General features: G+C 36.6%; 2 protein-coding genes across 2 annotated transcripts in view; both read right to left on the reverse strand.

The window, feature by feature from the left end:
• The window catches only part of SLCO4C1 (solute carrier organic anion transporter family member 4C1), a 62,217-nt gene extending 46,937 nt beyond the window's left edge, over positions 1–15,280 (reverse strand). Inside the window, exons 1-2 of the mRNA XM_029218262.1 lie at positions 14,935–15,280; positions 11,587–11,850 (exon numbers count right to left, since the gene is read on the reverse strand). Coding sequence (XP_029074095.1) covers positions 11,587–11,850; positions 14,935–15,280 — 610 coding nt within the window. The remainder of the gene's footprint in view (positions 1–11,586; positions 11,851–14,934) is intronic.
• A 240-nt stretch (positions 15,281–15,520) lies between these two features.
• The window catches only part of SLCO6A1 (solute carrier organic anion transporter family member 6A1), a 127,410-nt gene continuing 118,348 nt past the window's right edge, over positions 15,521–24,582 (reverse strand). Inside the window, exon 14 of the mRNA XM_029216806.1 lies at positions 15,521–15,846. Within this exon, the coding sequence (XP_029072639.1) occupies positions 15,521–15,846 (326 nt within the window). The remainder of the gene's footprint in view (positions 15,847–24,582) is intronic.

Below are 24,582 nucleotides of genomic sequence, written 5' to 3' on the forward strand. Positions count from 1 at the left end.
CAAATACATTAGTTATACATTTCTGTTTTTAAAAGGAGTAAACAGAGAATGTTATTTGGAAATATAAAGAGAGTCAAATCAACTCAAAATGTATCACAGATTTAAATGGAAAACGATAAACTTTTTGAAGAAAAGAAATAGAAACTCTTTGGGATCTAGGACTAGGTAAAGAATTCTTAGACTCGACAACAAAAGGAAAAAAGTGATAAACTGAACCTCACCCAAATTAAAATCTTTTGCTCTGTGAAAAACCCTGTTACGATGTTGCAAAGGACCAGCTACAGACGAGATGAAAATATCTTCAAACCATCTATCTGACAAAGATCTAGTACTTAGAATACATAAGTAACTTTCAAAACTCAACAGTAAAAGGTAAACAATATAGTTAGAACATGGGCAAAAAACATGAAAAGATATTACATGAAGGACAAACAGATGGCAAATGAGCACAAGCAAAGATTCTCAACATCATTAGCCATTAGGGAAATGCAGATTAAAAGCATAAGATTTTACTACAACCTATCAAAATGGCTAAAACAAAAAATAATGACAGCACCAAATGCTGACAAGGGTGCAGATAAACTGGATCATTCATACATTGCTGATGGGAATATAAATTGGTACACTCTGGAAAACAGTAGTTTCTCAAAAAACTAAGTAGAGAACTATCATATGACCCATTGGTTTTACTCCTAGGCATCCATCCCAGAGAACTAAAAAGTATGTTTGCACAAAAATCTGTACACAAATGTTCATAACTTTATTTGTAATAACCAAAAAACTGGGATCAACCCAAATGTCCTTTAGCAGGTGAATGGTTGAACAAACTATGATAAATCCATACCATGGAATACTTACTAGTTAGCAATAAAAAGGAAAGAGCAACTGATAAATTCAACCCTGATGAGTCTTCACAGAATTATTCTGAATGAAAAAAGCCAACTCCAAAATGTTAAATACTGTGTAACTCCCAAAATATAGTAAAATCTTGAAACAGAAAAATGTTATCATGAGATGACTTATAATGGAAAACTTTTAAAATGTAAATATTTATGAGAATCATTAAAATATAAAATGGAATGCTATGCAAGAATAAGAATGCTCACATGCTGCAAACTATGAAAAATATTATACTAACTCTACAAGAAATAGGCACAATAAAAATATTAAGACAATCTCAAAGTTGTTCTCCTTGAGAAAAGAATAATAATGAATTGGGTTTTTTTCTCTTTGTACTTCTTAGTATTATCCAAATTGTCTGCAATGACCAGTAGAACTTTTCTAATCAGAAAAATAAAATGTATTAATAAAAATCACAACAAAGGAGGGTTGATTGAACATATTATCTATAAAATGAAATAAAATAAAAACAAATATTCTGCAGTTTTGTCTTTTTTAATATTTACAATATCCAATATATATTCTAAGTTAAAAAAAAGTAGATATCCATAAGTTCAAAATCTTGTTTCTTTAAAAATGTGCATTTGAATGTATATGTGAAAATGTGATGTAAAGATGTATGAATATGTATAAAGGTTAGTAAGAGGGTGTGAGAATGTGTGTGCATGAGTGTGTGTTAATGACTATGTAATGTAAAAGTGTAATTATGCATAACTATTTGTGAATACATGTATGAATGTGTGTATATATTAAAAAGGCTGAACAATACTGACAGTGTTATCTAGGCTCTGTTATAAACAAATTTTACTTCCTTACTTTTTTATTCCATATATTCCATTTTTTCCCCTTCTATTCCATTTTTGTTTGTATTTTTCTATCTTCTGATTGGCTTGCAAAGGGACATATCATGTTTAAAATTAGGAAAAAAAATTAAAAATATTTAGAAAGAGTCAACTTGGCTATCTAAAAGGCAATATTTAATATGTCATATTGAGTAGCTCCAATTAATCTGAGCTACAGCAAATAAATTTATTTTCTTATCTCATAAAAAGAATACAAGCTTGGAAACATAGCTAATTAAAACCTTTTCTAATATATTACTTTGAAAGTGTTTAGCCAAACTTTTGGGATATGTCAATATCAAGTGGCACCTAAAAAAAAGTATGTATCATATTGAAAGATTTTTAGTTGTTCATATTATCTTGTAACTATCATTGACAATAAGTAAACAAACCAAGAAAGGCAGTTTTTTTACATTAATATAGCTGTTACTTAATTATCATGAACATCATTTTTATTCATTGCTACTATTTAATGAGCACTTACACCAGGCACCGCCTTATCACTATTTGTGTATAATTTCCTATGAAGTAGCAGTTACTATCCCCATCATGATTTACAGTTGAAGAAACTTGTCCAGGGTCACAAAGCTCTATCATACAGTGCTTGAGCAAAAATTTAAACTGTTTTGTCTGATCTTAATATCCCTGCTATACTTTCACTCAATGTAATGTGCTAACAGCATTAAAATAAAAGAGAAAAATTACATTAAAACACACGTTGGTTATTTGTGCATTTTTAAGAACAGTGACTAAGAAAAAAGAATTTCCTCATTTCTTTCTTACCACAAACCACATTTTTACCAACCTTTCTGATGTGAGCAAAAAGCATTACTTAATCATTACCTCCCATACATTATACCTGGTTAGACACAACTTTGCCTATGGTCCACTTGAATGTCCTACCAGAGCATTTCTTTTTATTTCATACATGAAGACAGATAAGGGTAATCACTACTAACAGTCTATGAAAAAACAACTCTGACATTTTATCACCACTTTAGAAGTACAGTAGATACATAGTGAAATCAATATTTTATCAAATAATTAAGATGAAAACCAAAAATAGAATATCACTGCATTTTGCTTCTATTTCTGAATATGCTTCTCATTTTAGCTTCCTTTTTCATACTGCAAATTTTTCAGATCCAAAATCTTACCCGTAAAGATCATCTATGGCAAATAATTTTTGCCTCTGATAACTTACAATTCTTCCCAAGTCAGTGGCCAAAAGAAAATTCTTTATGGAATATGTTTATTCCATAAAGCCAAGTTTATGCAAAATGTGAACAGAGAATCCCAGATCGCCTTTATCTGCCATTACCTACTCTTACTGCCTTCTACAGAAGGACAATTCATCAGACTCCTAATATGCCTCCGTTGAAGGGATCCAATCGTTCATTTATATATTTGACAACTCAACAAACATTTCTCAGGTACCTACTATCTATCACACGCTGTTCTAGGTGCTGGCCATAAGGAAGTTTCTAAATTCAGCAAGGGCTTCAAAATCACATACTTAGACATAAGACAGCATAGAGCAGATTTTTCCAAAGCCTGTTCACTGAAATACTAATCTGGAGGAGAAAATGTAAAGTGAGTAGTTGAAGCAGGGTAAAAGGGACAAGCATATCAATGGAGTTCTTGGTCAATAAGTTCAGAACTATACATTTCATATTCCCTAACTAAAGAGGCACACAATGCATTCACTTTTACAGTGATGCAATAGAGACACCTCTTTAACTTTCACCTTTTCCCAAACTCATTGAACTACGGAACCCGTGTTTAACATACTCTTTTTATTAGTAATTTATATTGGAGTATAGTTGCTTTACAATGTTGTGTTAGCCTCCACTGCACAACAAAATGAATCAGCCATACACATACAGATATCCCCTCCCTTTTGTACTTCCCTTCCATTTAGGTCACCACAGTGCATTAGGTAGAGTTTCCTGTGCTATACAGTATGTTCCCATCATTTGTCTACTTTATACATAGCATCAATAATGTATATGTGTCAATCCCAGTCTCCCAATTCCTCCCTCCCCACTCCTTTCCCCCTTGGTATCCATACATTTGTTCTGTATGTCTATGTCTCTATTTCTGCTTTGCAAATAAGATGATCTATACAATTTTTTCTAGATTCCACACATATGCATTATCATACGATATTTGCTTTTCTCTTTCTGACTTCACTCTGTATGACACTCTCTAGGTCCACCCACGTCTCTACAAATGACCCAAGTTCATTCCTTTCTATGGCTGAGTAATATTCCATTGTATATCTTAATACCTTCAGAAACTCTGCTCAGCAGATCATATTTTGAGAAATGCTGGGATGTTACTTTCTCTTGTTCAAGGCCACTCATTTTAAAAGTTATACCTATCTGCAAATTATAACTGTGGGCAGAACAGAGTTTGTGCTAACATCTCATTGACACATGCTTTCGTACTTATTTTTCTCAGTGAGTTTCCTCTATTTCAAAAGTTAGGTCATTTGAATTTCAACAAAACTGGCTACATTAAGGTATGTAGTATTTCATGATGGTTGTGAAACTCCTGTTTTAAAGCAAAATATAAAGCAATAATCCTGAGATGAAAAGAAACCTTTTTCTCTATGCCCACAATTGACTTTACAAAATAAGTAAACACTAAACTGGACACATATTTCCCAGATGCCAAGCAAAACTAAGGCATCCTGTATTGAACTGGTGGTTGAAAAACTCTAAGATTCTTGGCCCTAAGTCTTCTCCAATCTAGGCAAGCATTCCATATTAAAAAAACAAACAAAAAAACCTTAAGAATACAAGACAAAGACAAAACAGTAACTAAAAATTAAGTCTGACTTTGAGTCCCACTCTAATCATTTTCCTAGTTCAACATTTTTAGGTAGTCAGCCTGTGTAACCATAGTCCTTTAACGCAGAATTCTCCCTGAAATACCATTTCTAAAATATTAGAAATTTAGTGATGAAGCAAAAGGGAAGTGTTGAGAGTTACATTCTTTTGAGAGAAAGGGATGGAAAAGAGAAACAAGAAAATAATATAACTTAGGAAAATTTATCCAACTATTGGTCAATAAAAAAAAAAAGAGCTTTACTGGATTTAGTAATTACTTCTCTACAATTCCTAAGTATTGCTATTTACTAATGGCCCCTGTCACAAAGTTTCAAAGAGAAGAAAATATTATTTTGTTTACCAACATTAAATACTCATCCAAAGGAAATTAAAAAGTGCTTGAATGAAAACAAAATGTTATGTGGTAAAGATTTATTTATTTATTACATTTTTTAAAATATTTAAAAGTTATATTAAAATATGATGTGTTATGTTAATGGTCTATTAAAATATATCAAAAGTGAGTGGCAAATATGATTTACTTGAAAATGTTTTATGACATTATTCTATCTTCAGGTTAACACATACCAAAATTAGCCCTTAGAAGCATTTTTCTCCATTAAATTTAATTCTTCCTTTTTCGTGTTTGTCCAATAACAAGCAAAACTTCTCTTTGATAAATGTTATCTCCATTCAAAGACAGATAATCACCTCTAAACCTTATGTGTCCATTAAAACTTCCCTTAAGAAAATACTTTCCCAAACCTACTTAAATTTATTTTTTATAGAGTAGAAAATTCAAGCTGATTCCAAACACATTTTTCTACCTTTTTGCTAACTCTTAACCTCCTTCTGTGTAATTCTCACACCTGTGGAAATTATACAAGCTTATCATATTTCATATTTTGTTTTCTTCTACTTACAAAATATATTACATTACTTTAATATCCTCTTACAGAGATTATTTCATCCAAACTGAGCCTGAGTGTGGTTTACCTCAAGTTCAAAAAAACAACAGCAACAAAAAAAAGCACACAAGGGAATATGTTAATTCTCTCAATGTCAGTTTCAAATTAAATTACATGTATGATTTCAATTAATAATATTATTTCTTAATGTTATACTCTTTAGGTTATTTATGTAATGTTACCTAAGAAGATTATACATTTCCTTCCTTCTAATTTATTTACAAAAAGCTTTCAACTAATTTGTTTTCCTTTTCTCACTTAAATCTCCAGTTTTCCTCTATATTCTCCTTAGAGTTGGATAAATAACTCAGATTTTTGGTTACAGAATCCCATATTTGCAAAAGTGGGTTAATTCACGTGAGCAGACAAGTATATAAAATAATGTAAAAATTTCAAAATAGCAACCAGGCATTTTCATATATTGACTGTGGGAGAGTAACTGGTATATCCCTTCCTAAAAGTCAGTGTGACATTATCTATCAAAAATTAGAATGAGGAAGCCCTTCAAACCAGTATTTTCATTTCAAGGAATGAAGACTAAAGAACAACTTGCACATTTACATAAACATACATGTCCAAAAATACATATCGCAACACTGGATATATAGTATGCAGTTCATACTTAAGTCCAAACCTGAATTCTTGATTTCCACTCCCAATTCTGTTCTAACCCAGTCTTCCACATTAGAGTAAATGGCTCCAGTTGGTCAAACCAAATATGAAGGAGTCACCCCTTCTTCACAATCAATCCATTAGAAAGACCCATCTCTTTTTCCTTTAAAATACATTGAAACCCAAAGTGGACAGAAGGAAAGAAATCATAAAGATCAGAGCAGAAATAAATGAAATAGAAACAAAGAAAACAATAGCAAAGATCAATAAAACTAAAAGCTGGTTCATTGAGAAGATAAACAAAATTGATAAACCATTAGCCAGACTCATCAAGAAAAAGAGGGAGAGAACCCAAATCAATACAATTAGAAATGAAAAAGGAGAAGTTACAACAGACACCGCAGAAATACAGAGCATCCTAAGAGACTACTACAAGCAACTCTATGCCAATAAAATGGACAACCTGGAAGAAATGGACAAATTCTTAGAAAGGTATAACCTTCCAAGACTGAACCAGGAAGAAATAGAAAATATGAAAACACCCATCAAAAGTAATGAAATTGAAACTGTGATTAAAAATCTTCCAACAAACAAAAGTCCAGGACCAGATGGCTTCACAGGCGAATTCTATCGAACATTTAGAGAAGAGCTAACACCCATCTTTCTCAAACTCTTCCAAAAACTTGCAGGGGAAGGAAAACTCACAAACTCATGCTATGAGGCCACCATCACCCTGATACCAAAACCAGAAAAAGATACTACAAAAAAAGAAAATTACAGACCAATATCACTGATGAATATAGACGCAAAAATCCTCAATAAAATACTAGCAAACAGAATACAACAACACATTAAAAGGATTATACACCATGATCAAGTGGGATTTATCCCAGGGACGCAAGGATTCTTCAATATACGCAAATCAATCAATGTGATACACCATATTAACAAATTGAAGAATAAAAACCATACGATCATCTCAATAGATGCAGAAAAAGCTTTTGAAAAAATTCAACACCCATTTATGATAAAAACTCTCCAGAAAGTGGGCATAGAGGGAACCTACTTCAACATAATAATGGCCATATATGACAAACCCACAGCCAACATCATTCTCAATGGTGAAAAAGAGAAAGCATTTCCTCTAAGATCAGGAACAAGACAAGGATGTCCACTCTCACCACTATTATTCAACACAGATTAAGAAAACACTCCCATTTACCACTGCAACAAAAAGAATAAATACCTAGGAATAAACCTACCTAGGGAGACAAAAGACCTGTATGCAGAAAACTATAAGACACTGATGAAAGAAATTAAAGATGATACCAACAGATGGAGAGATATACCATGTTCTTGGATTGGAAGAATCAATACTGTGAAAAAGACTATACTACCCAAAGCAATCTACAGATTCAGTGCAATCCCTATCAAATTACCAATGGCATTTTTTACAGAACTAGAACAAACAATCTTAAAATTTGTATGGAGACACAAAAGATGCCAAATAGCCAAAGCAGTCTTGAGAGAAAAAAATGGAGCTGGAGGAATCAGACTCCCTGACTTCAGACTATACTACAAAGCTACAGTAATGAAGACAATATGGTACTGGCACAAAAACAGAAATATAGATCAATGGAACAGGACAGAAAGCCCAGAGGTAAACCCACACACATATGGTCACCTTATCTTTGATAAAGGAGGCAGGAATGTACAGTGGAGAAAGGACAGCCTCTTCAATAAGTGGTGCTGGGAAAACTGGACAGCTACATGTAAAAGTATGAGATTAGAACACTCCCTAACACCATACACAAAAATAAGCTTAAAATGGATTAGAGACCTAAATGTAAGACCAGACACTATAAAACTCTTAGAGGAAAACATAGGAAGAACACTCTTTGACATAAATCACAGCAAGGTATTTTTTGATCCACCTCCTAGAGTAATGGAAATAAAAACAAAAACAAACAAATGGGACCTAATGAAACTTCAAAGCTTTTGCACAGTAAAGGAAACCATAAACAAGACGAAAAGACAACCCTCAGAATGGGAGAAAATATTTGCAAACGAATCATCGGACAAAGGATTAATCTCCAAAATATATAAACAGCTCATGCAGTTCAATATTAAAAAAGCAAACAACCCAATCCAAGAATGGGCAGAAAACCTAAATAGACATTTCTCCAAAGAAGACATATAGACGACCAAGAAGCACATGAAAAGCTGCTCAACAACACTAATTATTAGCGAAATGAAAATCAAAACTACAATGAGGTGTCACCTCACACCAGTTAGAATGGGCATCATCAGAAAATCTACAAACAACAAGTGCTGGAGAGGGTGTGGAGAAAAGGGAACCCTCTTGCACTGTTGGTGGGAATGTAAATTGAGACAGCCACTATGGAGAACAGTATGGAGGTTCCTTAAAGAACTACAAATAGAACTACCATACGACCCAGCAATCCCACTACTGGGCATATACCTAGAGAAAACCATAATTCAAAAAGACACAGGCACTCCAATGTTCATTACAGCACTATTTACAATAGCCAGGTCATGGAAGCAACCTAAATGCCCATCGACAGATGAATGGATAAAGAAGATGTGGTACATATATACAATGGAATATTACTCAGCCATAAAAAGGAACGAAATTGGGTCATTTGTAGAGACGTGGATGGATCTAGAGACTGTCGTACAGAGTGAAGTATGTCAGAAGGAGAAAATCAAATATCGTACATTAACGCATATATGTGGAAGCTAGAAAATGGTACAGATGAACCAGTTTGCAGGGCAGAAATTGAGACACAGATATAGAGAACAAACGTATGGCCACCGAGGGCGGTGGTGGTGTGGTGGTGTGCTGAATTGGGACATTGGGATTGATATGTATACACTGATGTGTATAAAATGGATGACTAATAAGAAAAACAGTAAATAAATAAACATTAAAAAATAAAAAATAAAATACACTGAAAATCAATCACTCCTCTAGATCTCTACTGCTACCAACCCCATCCCAACCACCCTTATTGCTCACCTGAACTACAATAAAAATCTCCTGGGTGATTTCCTCCCATCTACTCTTGTCCCTCAGAACAATAGAAGCCAAATGATCAATTAAAAACATAAATAAGATCATGTACCTCCCTGTGTAAAACTCTCTCATGAATTCCCATTGCACTTGAAGGAAAATCCAAATGCCTCACACTGGGGTCTACCTGACTCTCAAATTCATCTCATGCCACATTCTCCCTCGCTTTGATCATGCTGGCCAAAACTGACAATTCCTAAAACCAGCCAAGTTGTTTCCTGCTCCAAAGCCCGTGATCATTTTTTCTCCTGCCTGGATATCATCTTCCTTGGCTGGGTCCTCATTAACCAGTCTTCAATCACAATAGCCTTTCCTTGCCCACAAATTTTCCCTTTTGTACACTATTACTTCACACTACTTGTTCTGTTATACACTCACCTCAATCTTCAGTTATCTTGTTTGTTTATTTTGTATTTCCTCCCACTAATATATAAAATCCTGAGGGCATGAAACAGTTTCACTGCTATTATTTCAGCACCATGTACAGTCCATATCAATAAATATTCCTCATAGGAATGGCAGAATAATGTAAGGGCAACCTGAGTTTTTGCTTTTATTTGCCACAGATAAACTATTATTTAAATTATGAGTCTTAGAGTAAAACTTTTACAGATCAGCCAATTCCTCTACCTAATCTACCTCAATTAAAATAATGAAAAATATCAATATGAATTCGGTGAAAACTTGCACAATATACAATAATGTACTAAAAGTTTATAACCTGGCTTCAGCAACCTTCTTGGCTTCATCTCTGGCCACAAACACACCTTAATTTGTGGCCATTTCTCTTTAGTAAATATAAATTATTCAGACTGGCTGCAACTCAACACATATATGGCAAGAGAAGAAGCTAAGAAGACGGCTGAGGACAAATCAGGCTTTTGCACTGGACTAGGTGTTTATGTTTTAGTTTAGAGAGTCAAAGATTTTTTTAACAAAGTCTGTATACTTTAAGAACAAACAGGGCATCTGATCAACTGGAAAAATGAGGGATTAGATTCAATACAAAGAAAGATCAACACCTAAATACTATAGACACAATAATATTTTTGCTATCATAGAATCAGTTTCGTATTTCTTGTGTGACAGACTAAAATTAGCTTTTTCCTTTCCTCTTTGAAATTAGGATTTCAAAGGTATTATACTAAAGTCTACATGTGTTTTTCCCAAATCTACCCCCAGAGAAAGTATGTGAAGTTGGCCTGATAAAATCCTGTGGAATCTTAGTTAATATACTAGAATCTAGTAACTGTTCTTTCTACTGATAACACATTCACCTTATCCAATTCATTCCAAACTCCATCACATTTTTAAAACATCCTCTCTTGGTCCATATGCTTGCATATTCTATTTTTATTTCCAAAATGAAGTCTGCTTTCTAAATAAGTGCACCCCTAAAACGCTGCAAGGTATATACTTTGTTATTGAAAATATTTTCCCATTTGTTGTCATTCTATAATTGGGAAATAGATTTTGGGAAATGTTAGCACTTTAATATGAATTTTCAAAATTAATACAAGTATAACAATCTTAACTTTTTAAAAATAATGCCTATTGTGCAGGAGGCCCCAGTTCTCCTTTCTTCTTACTATAAGCCTTTTCTTCACTTACCTAACCTATCAAAACTTCAGATTTTGTAGCCCTCTGATTTTATTTCAATACTTGCTATTAAAAGTCTCAGGAAGGACAAAAAACGTTAAGGTCTACTTTCATTAGCACATTTCTTGGGCTCTACCATAATTGTTTTTCCATTAAAAAGGATTATTTGGAGAAAAAAAAGGGAAGAAATATAAATAATCAAACTTCCTTTCTGAGCCTTTAAATAATGTACTGACCAGAGCAACACTTTAGGTAACTCATGAAGTTCTGTGTCTCTAAACTAGAGTCAAAAGTAAAGCTAGTTGCAGTTCTCAGGAAAAGCCCCACTCCTACAAGTTTTACCTCTCTTTCCCAAATCAGGAGTCAGCATGTCCAGGGTGCAGAGCTATAGGCACAGCAAATAAAACCATAAAGGGAAAAACTAGATCTTAGAACCCCAGTGAAGTCACACCACCTGCAAACCAAAACAAGTCATGTCTTTTCTGAGGAAGATTGTGTATAATATGGGGAATGAGTATTAGAGGATTAAAAACTTGGAGAACCACTGAAGGGATGAATAATGTGCAATCTGTCTCAGGAATCTCCTAACACAATTCACATCATAACAAAGCAGTAAGCAGTGGAAGAGACTAGCCCTTACCCTATTTACCCATACAAGTGAGCTGCAATATAGAGTTGGCAGTATAACATAGTTTCATACTACTTGTTAAAATAAGCAAAACACAACAGAAACTTACCTTCAAAAAGGGACCCAAATTGGTATTTTCCACTAAAAAATTTTGGCAATGAATATACAAGTGCTCCCAATCCTATCATAAAGGATGCAAATGCAAGCCATCTTGGTTTGTGTCCTCTTTCACCAATGAATGATACAAATAAAGACAACAAACAGAATGCGATATCATAGCTTGATGATATCAAGCCTGTCAGGGAACTCTTCAATTCATAGCGCTTCTCAATAGTGGAAATGCTAATATTTACTAGGCCATTTACCACCATACCTAAAAGAGAGAAGAGGAAATTTAAGTGCATTATTACAACTTTACCATATAGATTATGATTATTAACGACATACTAAAATTTGATTGTTTGTTTCTTTTAATATTTTTAAATGTACCAATTTTAAAAATCTCAAAGTTTCAAAGCTAAGCAAGCCAAACATATTTCCTTTACAAATCAGCTCGCTTTTAAATTATACACTTGTGAATTTTCAGATGTTAAATAAAATTGATGCTTATCACATACTGAATTATAACTAACTTCATTTTTCTTTAAATGACAAAAAGACCGGTAAAGTCTCATGAGGCTGGTTTGCTAGAGAGTTCCAGGTGTAGCATAGTCCCATGGACCTCGCTTGGAAGAGTACAAAATGTAGAAGTGATTGAGAGGTCAAATACTAAAACTGCTCAAATTACTCAATCTTTAAACATATTTATAACATGAGATCCTTGACTTAGTCTTAAGAAAGGTGAAATTGAGTTCTCAAACCTCTATTTTCTTCTAGCACTCTTTAAAGTTATCATTTAAAAGTTCCTGGAGCAAAAATAACAAACTGAAAGTCTTATTTTCACCACTGGCATTCTAAATAAAAGGCAAAGTAACAGAAAAAAGAAAAATAAAAAAACATTATACTTCATCTGCTCATTATAACCATGATGAAGGAGTACAAGATAAACAAGGAAAAGCTGAAAATCCAGTTTTGACTGACAACGAAAATATCCTGTTTGGATATAGATTAAATATACAGAAGTTTAAATATTACTATAAAGTGAAAATAAAAAGCATCTGATCAAATTACAAAGTTTTTAACTGATTACTCCTTTTACTTAAGAGGCTGCCATGAATTGTTTTCATTAATTAATTAATAGAAAGAGTATATCCAAGTCATGACCTCTATAATCTCTTCAAATTTTGCTTTATCAAGACTGTAACTAGGAATGTATTTCAAGAAAATTTATATAAGCTTTAAAAGTCCTAACATGATTTTTACTTTTATGCCAGTTTAATAAATCTATAAGCCAATTTATAATTCTTCATGTTTTAAGAAAAAATTTCTAAGGTACCTAGGAATGACACATTTATAAGGAGATAAGGTTGTCTGAGAATTTGAAAATTTCCCATCTAAAATCAACTTTCCGACACCCTTGCCATACTGATTAAAAGTCAGTCATTAGAACTCACTGTTTTTATGGTAAAAAATTTTCTAAGAAAGCAAATTTGCAAACTCTTGTGGAAATATAGCACTTTAAGCCTATGATCCCAATGTGAATTCTATGCTACACAAATTCCAAGAACTTTGCTTTTAAAAAAAAGAAATTTCATGAAACATTGCATACTATGTCTATTGTAAATGCATGAAGCTATGAGGTACATTAGGAAATTAAGTGCTAAGAGAAATCCTGTTTATCTCTGAGAAGTGCTGGGTTAAGTAAACTCACTTGACAAGTTTTGGGTCTTTTTACCAATTAATCACCTATTACTATATCATGGAAATGGTCTTCCCAAGGATCTTGTTTGAAAAACACAATAATAATGTTTTCAGTCATTCAGACTCAAACCCAAATAAGAACTTACTGGGTCACTTTCATCTCAGATTATGCTTCTGAAATTGGAGATTTCTAGGTAGAGTAGCTCCAGGCTAAACTTGACACATTTCTCTAAGGATTTCAATTATATTCAATAATAATTTTAAACAATATTTTATATTAAATGTAAAATGATATATTCTGGAATAATATTGAAATTTCAGAATACGTTTAAGATAATCCACAAGACAAGGAATTTTTTACTTGTGCCCAATTTCTTTGAACTTTGCATTCCCTTGACACTAAGATGCTTCACAATCAGATGTCCTGATTTTGGACAACTGAGATCAAGATGTTGAGAGAAGGCCAACTTTGGTGGGGACAAGAAAGGTGGAAAAGGAAGTAACTCTTTAGCACAAAACTGTCCCTAGTAGAAGAGCTTCAGACTCACAATCAACAAATATTTACTCAGCACCTAACCTGTGCAACGGTCACTGAGTTGCTTTAAGACAGTGGAGCAGGAATAAGAACAGGAAGAATATATTTAGATATAGTCTTCTGTTAATCTTAAAAAAGAGCAATTTCAACCCACCTCCTCCCCCCATTTTTTTTTTGGATTAGATTTCTTTCAGTCAGTCCTTGATTGCCTCTTTACAAAATATTTTTAAACTATGACTCAAGTGACCAAAAAATATCTACATACTATCAAATTCTAGCTAACCATCAGCATGTCCTTGAAGATGCTGCACTTTAATGCCCCCCTCCTTAATTTGTCGCCTTAGTGTAACTTCCCATTTCTTTCATTCCCTGTATGCTTTCTTTCAGGAGAGTCATAGGCCCTCTGCCCTACTACTCACTCCTCCAAATCAGGCTTAGATTGCAGACTCCTGAGGGTATAAACCTGGACTTTATCAGTAACTCCCAAGAGAATATAAAAGAGATCCTTGAACAAACAACCTTACCAGTTAACAACGCCTGAAGCCTTTGCGGATTTACTCACTGGGCTCCACGTGTGCATCCAATACACTCAAACTATACTCACAAGACACGAATGCCTAGATCTAACCGATACCATATATTTTCAGCAAGTTTCTCCTTCGAGAACCACCCTACCTCAACTGCAAAGTTATTAATTCTTCTCTTCCAGAAACAACGTAAAAAAAAATCCTTTTAATAAGGGGATTTAGCAAAATGTATGTTTTTGTAACGTACAGTGGATCTCCCCCGCCCCACCCCCCAGCAAAAGGTTCCCGAAGGAAGGCTCCACTCATGTTCTTTGTAGGAATCGAATCTTCTAGACTGAGGTAGAACACTAAAGAGAAAAAGCTTGCATGGCCAGTTTTAAATGTTTCCATAAAAGAGAAGCTAAAATGTAGATGCCTGAACCTCATTGGTTGACGTCGGTGCGAGCGCTTCCAAGTCCCAAGCCTGGGGCCACCTAGCTCGGCGCGTCGACCCCTCGGGCTCGCGGCGCATCTGCCCTCTCCTCCCCGCCGGCCCTCCGCGCCACCCTCGCCCCGCGCAGGCCCACCGCCCTCTCGAGCCGGCTCTGGACCTTACCTTGCGTGAGGGCCAAAAGGCAGTAGTGAAACAGAAAGCCCTGAGGCGTGTTGCAGCACTGGAGACACTGGGGTTGGAAGTTGCCCCACCCGCAGGGCCCCTCCTCATACTCTGACAGTGACTCTGGCCCGGACCGCTCCTGGGAGCCAGGAGGAGTTACTGAAGAAAGAGGTGGCTCCGGGGACTTCTGGGGCTCCTGAGGCTCCTGCGGCTGCGAACCCTCTCTCAGCGGATTGGTGGACAAGACAGAGACCTCGACGGAAGAGGGCGATGGACACAAACGGCGCGGGCTGTCTGGACTGGAGGCGACGAAAGCCGGGTTCTCGATGCCTTTGCAGCCCTTCATGATCAGGGTGGGTTCTCCCGACTCCCGTGCGTCGGGAGCCGCAAAAAGCTAGGTGCCGCTCTGGCTCCTCCTCCGGGCAGGTGGCAGCGCCCCCGTGCGGGAAGAGTTCCCGCCTACCGGGCGTCAGTCTGCAAGGGCTCTCGCCGCCGCCGGGACACTCCTCCGCCAACTCGCGGCCGCCTGCGGCGCAGAACGCGGGCGTCTGGCCCCGCGGTTGTGTAGTTGGCACTCCGCCGCGCCTCACCTGTCGCGTGGGCGTGCGGCCCCGCGGCCGCCACGGGAAGGGGAGAGGGCCCTCAGCCCACCTCGCTGCTTCCCAGAGCCCAGGGACTGAGAGCCAAATAAAGGCTGTGAGAGTCTCCTGGCCCTAAGGTTCCCCCTGGGTGCTGCCGGGAAGGCTGTAAACACAGTTGCATCAGGAGATCGTTCAAGAAAGTATCTGGCGGTTTTCTTCCCTTGCTGCTTACCAAACCAGGCTAGGTCTGGACTCCAAGAATCAAGCAGCCGCAGGTACAATACTTTGGATTCCATGAACCACGTGGTAAGACTTTCACCTGTAACCCTCCCTAGAAACGAAATCCCCAGCCGCCCTTCAACACCGCAGCCATTAGCATCACGACAGAACCCCTTGTTTTAGCTTTCACTTCCCCCAAACTGAAGGAATAGGAACTCAGAAACTTTAAAGCCGTATATATAATATTCTTTCTGCTGTACATTGCCTATCTTAAGATTAACAGTAGTGATAGTCGTGTAAATAATTTCTACCTGTGGAATAAATAAGAAAAACACTTTGAAGAACTGAAACCATTATGCTAATTGTAGTTAAAATTCATTCATTCATCCTTTCATTCATTCATCAAAGCATATGTATTTCCTGAGTGCCGAACACTGTTCTAAGTTCTGGGGTACAATAGTGCACAAAAACTGACAAACGCTCCTACCCTTATGGTGCTTTCATTCTAATGGGAGACAGAAAATAAGTAATAAATATGTAGTACATCTCTACAAATGCTATGGAGAAAAGTAAAGCAAGGACAGGCTGGAAAGTGTGCGTGTGTGTTAGGGGAAGGGGGAGAATTTGATGCAATATGTTAAAGAGGGTGGTCAGGGAAGGCCTCGCTGAGAAGGTGATATTTGAGCAAAGAACTGAAGAAAGTTAAGGGAGGGAGCCTGGTATATTGGGGAAGTAGTGTGACTACGGTGGAATGAGATGGTTGGAGAGCAGTGGGAGTTGAAGGCAGGTAAAGGGGTGCAGGTGGGGTGAGGGAGAAGTGATTGGGGCCAGACCCTGTAGGCTATTATAAGGACTTTAGCTTTTATTGTGATTAAAATAGGAAGGTTTGGAGCTAAGGAGTGACATGCTCATGGTATGATTAGATTTTCAAAGGACTCATTCTCTGTCCCCTTCTAAAGATATACTAATACATCCCAAAGTAATATATTTTAAACAGAGACATTTTGAAAACTATATATTACAGTCTTGGAACGTTTATCTTTCCCTAAATGAACTATTTATTCCAATAAGGAACATAATAAAAACCACAAATATTTTCTTTTTGCTATGTAATCAGGACTACATACACAAAGCTGTTATGCTTCATAAGACTGCAGATTGTTAAGGAACCTACCTCCTCAAATCTAATTGTTGGCTGTAAAACTTCTCAAAGAATATGTCTGAACTACCTTTAGCAAAGTTAATAGAGGTCTCAGATATTACTGGATACTATACTGGTATATGATATTTTCAGCACGTTAGTACTATTATTCATTTATAAGGGTCCTTTCATTGAAAGTTAGAGTACTTCACTAAATATTAATTAATCATGCTATCAAGTTCTAGAGATAGTTTTCTAGTCTTCCTATCTGCATTTAACACCTGGCTGGTTGCCTGGCCAAGAAGCTACTTCTAGATTCAGTGCTAATACCTCTCAAATAGCAATGATTTGGTAGCATATGATGGTCATATCCAAGTGTAGCCTTAAACCCAGAGAAGAGAGTATGGTGATGGAAAGTTTACCTCTCATCCTGAAACAAGATGTTTTTATTTATAACTGTAGACAGTAGGCTCACTTAAAGTGGCCTAGAGGAATGTTTTCCAAAGACTATTACCTTTTAATGAAATAAAGTAGAATTCAGAAGAAAAAAAATACACAGTGCATGACATAGTACATTTTCACAAGTACTATTTTGTGAAAATTTTGTTTCACTTATATACACCTATTTTACTGAGTTGAGGATTAAGATATAAAACATTTATCTTATTTTGAACAGACATACATTCTGTTTTTTATTCCCTCACAGTCAAAAAAGGTCTAGACTGGCCTAGAACCTAAGGAAAGAGCAGAAGTAGGAGCTAACATTTTTTAAATGTCTGCTATATATCCCATTATTAATCCTTACAAAAGCAGTATCTATTAACATCTTCATTTTACATATTAAAGAAACGACATTCCAGAGAGGATTAGCAACTCTTCCAATGTCATATAGCTAATAAATAGCCAACCTTATTAAGGATTTGAACTTAGTTCTCTCAGTTAGGTATCTTCCCTGGACTTTGCATTTTCTCTCTTATAATTGTTACAGCCTGTCTTTGTGGTTAGGATTATTGCATAGCAATTCTGAGAGATCAAAACTCCTATTTATCTCATATTGATGAGATTTAGAAGACTAATGCTGCTCTGAATTCCCCAGATTTGGCAGATATTCAAATTAGGCTTGGTATGTAATCCTCCTAGGCTGTAATCCTCCTTCTATCGAAAAAAGTTTCGACGAAAATAAACTTACAGTGGTGTTTAAATGTGTAAATAGATATGATCACCATTTTATCTATGAAACATGAATTAATTTAACCAATCAGCAAAGTTTGCTTTGTTGAGATGTAAATACATTCATGGTTTAAGACTATTTTGCAGCTTTGAATGAACAAATTCAAACTATCAAAATCAAAGTAGCATAATCTTTATGCACCTAAATCCATAGTGTCTAAGGAGAAATCTCCACTGTTGCAGTGAGGAAGAGTAGAATTTTGTTGAAATATTAGCAAAAGCGCTCTTGCTTCGTGCTGAGTACTTCTTGGTCTTCATGAAATAGTTATCAACACTACTTTCCTGTTCCCTTAAGTTCAGGTTTACAACAAAGAAAACAAAACAACTTCATGGATTTTGTCTGTGATAATTCTGTGGAAAATTGTCATTTAAAAATTCTTTGTTCAACCTAGCGTAAATCTAATGAGCATAGTCAAAATACCATCTTAAGTTTCAGGAAGTAATTAATAAATTGCTATTCTTTTAGCAAATTTCATTTGCTATATTTTTAAACTGTGGAGAATGGGAGAAAGAATAGTATCCAGATTTTAAAGTAGAATTCCACCAATGTACACAGAAGCAGATGTCCCTGCCTATGGGTTTCATTTTCTGGGATGTGCAGCAGGTCTTCCCTATAAGGAACTGGATGAACCTAGGTAAAGTGGCTTAATGACAGAAGCTTCCAAGACTATCCCACCAACTCCCCTTGCTCTGATTCCATGCTGAAAAGCATTCTAAGGATTATATTTTTGCCTTCCAAGTAGGTATGCCTATAGGGTGAAAATGTACTTATATGCCTATTTGAGTATTTTATCATATTCTTTTCTGTTTGCTTTTAATTCCTTATTAGTTCCCTTCCAGTTTCAGACTGCTGTGAAATCTTTAGCAGTATACCACTATGAGGCTCATAGAATATTAAAATTGGAGGGATCTTGAGGAAGGCTGAATGGAAAGATGGTCAAACGCAGATATTTTCGAGATAATTTAAAATTTCAGCATTCATATACACAATATTATACATAAAATGGATAACTAATAAGGACCTACTGTATAGTCCAGGAACCCTTCTCAATACTGTGTAATGACCTATATGGGAAAAGAGTGGAGATATATATATATATATATATATATATGTATAACTGTACAGCAGAACCTAACACAACATTATAAATCAACTATACTCCAATAAAAAATTTTTTAAAAGAATAAAACAAAGCAAGACAAGCAAAACAGAAGGAAGCAACACTAGAAAAAATTTTTTTTAAATCCCAACATTAGGAGAGGACTGGGGTTGGCGGCGTGAACACAGCCTGCAGGGGGTTAGTGCACTACGGCTGGCCAGGAGGGAGTCCGGGGAAAAGTCTGGACCTGCCGAAGAGGCAAGAGATTTTTTCTTCCCTCTTTGTTTCCTGGTGCGCGAGGAGAGGGGACTAAGAGCGCTGCTTAAAGGAGCTCCAAAGACGGGTGCGAGCTGCGGCTAGCAGCACGGACCCCAGAGAAGGGCATGAGACGCCAAGGCTGCTACTGCCGCCACCAAGAAGCCTGTGTGCGAGCACAGGTCACTATCTACACCTCCCTTCCGGGTAGCCTGTGCAGCCCGCCACTGCCAGGGTGCCGGGATCCAGGGACAACTTCCCAGCGAGAACGCACAGCGCGCCTCAGGCTGGTGCAACGTCCCTCCGGCCTCTGCCTCCGCAGGCTCGACCCGCACTCGGTGCCCCTCCCTCCCCCCCCCACCCTGGCCTCAGTGAGCCAGAGCCCCCGGGTCAGCTGCTCCTTTAACCCCGTCCTGTATGAGCGAAGAACAGATGCCCTCCGGCGACCTACACGCAGAGGCGGGGCCAAATCCAAACCTGAGCCCCGGGAGCTGTGCTAACAAAGAAGAGAAAGGGAAATCTCTCTCAGCAGCCTCAGAAACAGCGGATTAAAGCTCCACAATCAACTTGATGTACACTGCATCTGTGGAATACATGAATAGACAACGAATCATCCCAAATTGAGGAGGTGGACTTTGAGAGCAAGGTTCATTATTTTTTCCCCTTTTCCTCTTTTTGTGAGTGTGTATGTGTATGCTTCTGTTTGAGATTTTGTCTGTATAACTTTGGTTTCACCATTTGTCCTAGGTTTCTATCCGTCCATTTTTGTGTTTTTTAATTAAAAAATTGTTTTTTCTTAATAATTATTTTTTATTTTAATTATTTTATTTTATTTTATCTTAATTTATTTTAATTTCTTTTATCCTCTTTCTTTCTACTTTTTCTCGATTTTATTCTGAGCTGTGTGGATGAAAGACTCTTGGTGCTGCAGCCAGGAGTCAGTGCTGTGCCTCTGAGGTGGGAGAGCCAACTTCAGGACACTGGTCCACAAGAGACCTCCCAGCTCCAGGTAAGAGCAAACGGTGAAAATCTCCCAGAGACCTCCATCTCAACACCAGCACCCAGCTTCACTCAACGACCAGCAAGCTACAGTGCTGGACACCCTATGCCAAACAACTAGCAAGACAGGAACACAACCCCACCCATTAGCAGAGAGGCTGCCTAAAATCATAACAAGTCAACAGCCCAAAACACACCACCAGACGTGGACCTGCCCACCAGAAAGACAAGATCCAGCCTTATCCACCAGAACACAGGCACTAGTCCCCTCCACCAGGAAGCCTGCACAACCCACTGAACCAACTTTAGCCACTGGGGACAGACACCAAAAACAACGGGAACTACGAACCTGCAGGCTGCAAAAAGCAGACCCCAAAAACAGTAAGATAAGCAAAATGAGAAGACAAAAAAACACACAGCAGATGAAGGAGCAAGATAAAAACCCAGCAGACCGAAAAAATGAAGAGGAAATACGCAGTCTACCTGAAGAAGAATTCAGAATAATGATAGTAAAGATGATCCAAAATGTTGGAAATAGAATAGAGAAAATGCAAGAAACATTTAACAAGGACCTAGAAGAACTAAAGATGAAACAAGCAATGATGAAAAACACAATAAATGAAATTAAAAATACTCTAGATGCAATCAATAGCAGAATAACTGAGGCAGAAGAACGGATAAGTGACCTGGAAGATAAAATAGTGGAAATAACTACTGCAGAGCAGAATAAAGAAGAAAGAATGAACAGAACTGAGGACAGTCTCAGAGACCTCTGGGACAACATTAAACGCACCAACATTTGAATTATAGGGGTTCCAGAAGAAGAAGAGAAAAAGAAAGGGACTGAGAAAATATTTGAAGAGATTATAGTTGAAAACTTCCCTAATATGGGAAAGGAAATAGTTAATCAAGTCCAGGAAGCACAGAGAGTCCCATACAGGATAAAACCAAGGAGAAACAGGCCAAGACACATATTAATAAAACTATCAAAAATTAAATACAAAGAAAACATATTAAAAGCAGCAAGGGAATAACAACAACTAACACACACGGGAATCCCCATAAGGTTAACAGCTAGTCTTTCAGCAGAAACTTTGCAACCCAGAAGGGACTGGCAGGACATATTTAAAGTGATGAAGGAGAAAAACCTACAACCAAGATTATTCTACCCAGCAAAGATCTCATTCAGATTTGATGGAGAAATTAAAACCTTTACAGACAAGCAAAAGCTGAGAGAGTTTACAACCACCAAACCAGCTTTACAACAAATGCTAAAGGAACTTCTCTAGGTAAGAAACACAAGATAAGGAAGAGACCTACAATAACAAACCCAAAACAATTAAGAAAATGGGAATAGGAACATACATATCGATAATTACCTTAAATGTAAATAGATTAACTGCTCCCAGCAAAAGACACAGACTGGCTGAATGGCTACAAAAACAAGACCCATATATATGCTGTCTACAAGAGACCCACTTCAGGCCTACAGACACATACAGACTGAAAGTAAGGGGATGGAAAAAGATATTCCATGCAAATGGAAACCAAAAGAAAGCTGGAGTAGCAATTCTCATATCAGACAAAATAGACTTTAAAATAAAGACTATTCGAAGAGACAAAGAAGGACACTACATAATGATCAAGGGATCGATCCAAGAAGAAGATATAACAATTGTAAATATTTATGCACCCAACATAGGACCACCTCAATACATAAGGCAAAGACTAACAGCCATAAAAGGGGAAATCGACAGTAACACATTCAGAGTAGGGGACTTTAACACCCCACTTTCACCAATGGACAGATCATCCAAACTGAAAATAAATAAGGTAACACAAGCTTTAAATGATACATTTAAAAAGATGGATTTAATTGATATTTATAGGACATGCCATCGAAAAACAACAGAATACACATTTTTCTAAAGTGCTCATGGAACATTCTACAGGATAGATCACATCTTGGGTCACAAATCAAGCTTTGGTAAATTTAAGAAAATTGAAATTGTATCAAGTATCTTTTCCGACCACAATGCGATGAGACTAGATATCAATTACAGGAAAAGATCTGTAAAAAATACAAACACATGGAGGCTAAACAATACACTACTTAATAGCGAAGTTATCACTGAAGAAATCAAAGAGGAAATCAAAAAAGACCTAGAAACAAATGACAATGGAGACACGACGATCCAAAACCTATGGGATGCAGCAAAAGCAGTTCTAAGACAGCAGTTTATAGCAATACAGTCCTACCTTAAGAAACAGGAAACATCTCAAATAAACAACCTAACCTTGCACCTAAATCAATTAGAGAAAGAAGAACAAAAAAACCCCAAAGTTAGCAGAAGGAAATAAATCATAAAGATCAGATCAGAAATAAATGAAAAAGAAATGAAGGACACAATAGCAAAGATCAACAAAACTAAAAGCTGTTTCTTTGAGAACTTAAACAAAATTGATAAACTATTAGCCAGACTCATCAAGAAAAAAAGGGAGAAGACCCACATCAATAGAATTAGGAATGAAAAAGGAGAAGTAACAACTGACACTGCAGAAATTCAAAAGATCATGAGAGATTACTACAAGCAACTCTATGCCAATAAAATGGACAACTTGGAAGAAATGGACAAATTCTTAGAAATGCACAACCTGCCAAGACTGAATCAGGAAGAAATAGAATATATGAACAGACCAATCACAAGCACTGAAATTGAAACTCTGATTAAAAATCTTCCAACAAACAAAAGCCCAGCACCAGATGGCTTCACAGGCGAATTCTATCAAACATTTAGAGAAGAGCTAACACCTATCCTTCGCAAACTCTTCCAAAATATAGCACAGGGAGGAACACTCCCAAACTCATTCTACGAGGCCACCATCACCATGATCCCATAACCAGACAAGGATGTCACAAAGAAAGAAAACTACAGGTCAATATCACTGATGAACATAGATGCAAAAATCCTTGACAAAATACTAGCAAACAGAATGCAACAACACATTAAAAGGATCATACACCATGATCAAGTGGGGTTTATTCCAGGAATGCAAGAATTCTTCAGTATATGCAAATCAATCAATGTGATACACCATATTAAGAAACTGAAGGAGAAAAACCATATGATCACCTCAATCGATGCAGAGAAAGCTTTCAACAAAATTCAACACCCATTTATGATAAAAGCCCTCCAGAAAGTAGGCATAGAGGGAACTTGCCTCAACATAATAAAGGCCATATATGACAAACCCACAGCCAATATCATCCTCAATGGTGAAAAACTGAAAGCATTTCCTCTAAGATCAGGAACAAGACAAGGTTGCCCACTCTCACCACTCTTAGTCAACATAGTTTTGGAAGTTTTAGCCACAGCAATCAGAGAAGAAAAGGAAATAAAAGGAATCCAAATCAGAAAAGAAGAAGTAAAGCTGTCACTGTTTGCAGATGACATGATACTATACATAGAGAATCCTAAAGATGCTACCAGAAAACTACTAGAGCTAATCAATGAATTTGGTAAAGTTGCAGGGTACAAAATTAATGCACAGAAATCTCTGGCATTCCTATATACTAATGATGAAAATTCTGAACGTGAAATCAAGAAAACTCTCCTATTTACCACTGCAACAAAAAGAACAAAATATCTAGGAATAAACCTACCTAAGGAGACAAAAGACCTGTATGCAGAAAATTATAAGACACTGATGAAAGAAATTAAAGATGATACAAATAGATGGAGAGATATACCATGTTCTTGGATTGGAAGAATCAACATTGTGAAAATGACTATACTACCCAAAGCAATCTACAGATTCAATGCAATCCCTATCAGACTACCACTGGCATTTTTCACAGAACTAGAACAAAAAATTTCACAATTTGTATGGAAACACAAAAGACCCCGAATAGCCAAAGCAATCTTGAGAATGAAAAAAGGAGCTGGAGGAATCAGGCTCCCTGACTTCAGACTATACTACAAAGCTACAGTAATCAAGACAGTATGGTACTGGCACAAAAACAGAAAGATAGATCAATGGAACAGGTCAGAAAGCCCAGAGAGAAACCCACGCACATATGGTCACCTTATCTTTGATAAAGGGGGCAGGTATGTACAGTGGG

This window comes from Monodon monoceros, unplaced genomic scaffold (assembly GCF_005190385.1).
Source record: "Monodon monoceros isolate NGI ecotype Baffin Bay Population unplaced genomic scaffold, NGI_Narwhal_1 Super_Scaffold_12, whole genome shotgun sequence".
NCBI classification, from domain to species: domain Eukaryota; kingdom Metazoa; phylum Chordata; class Mammalia; order Artiodactyla; family Monodontidae; genus Monodon; species Monodon monoceros.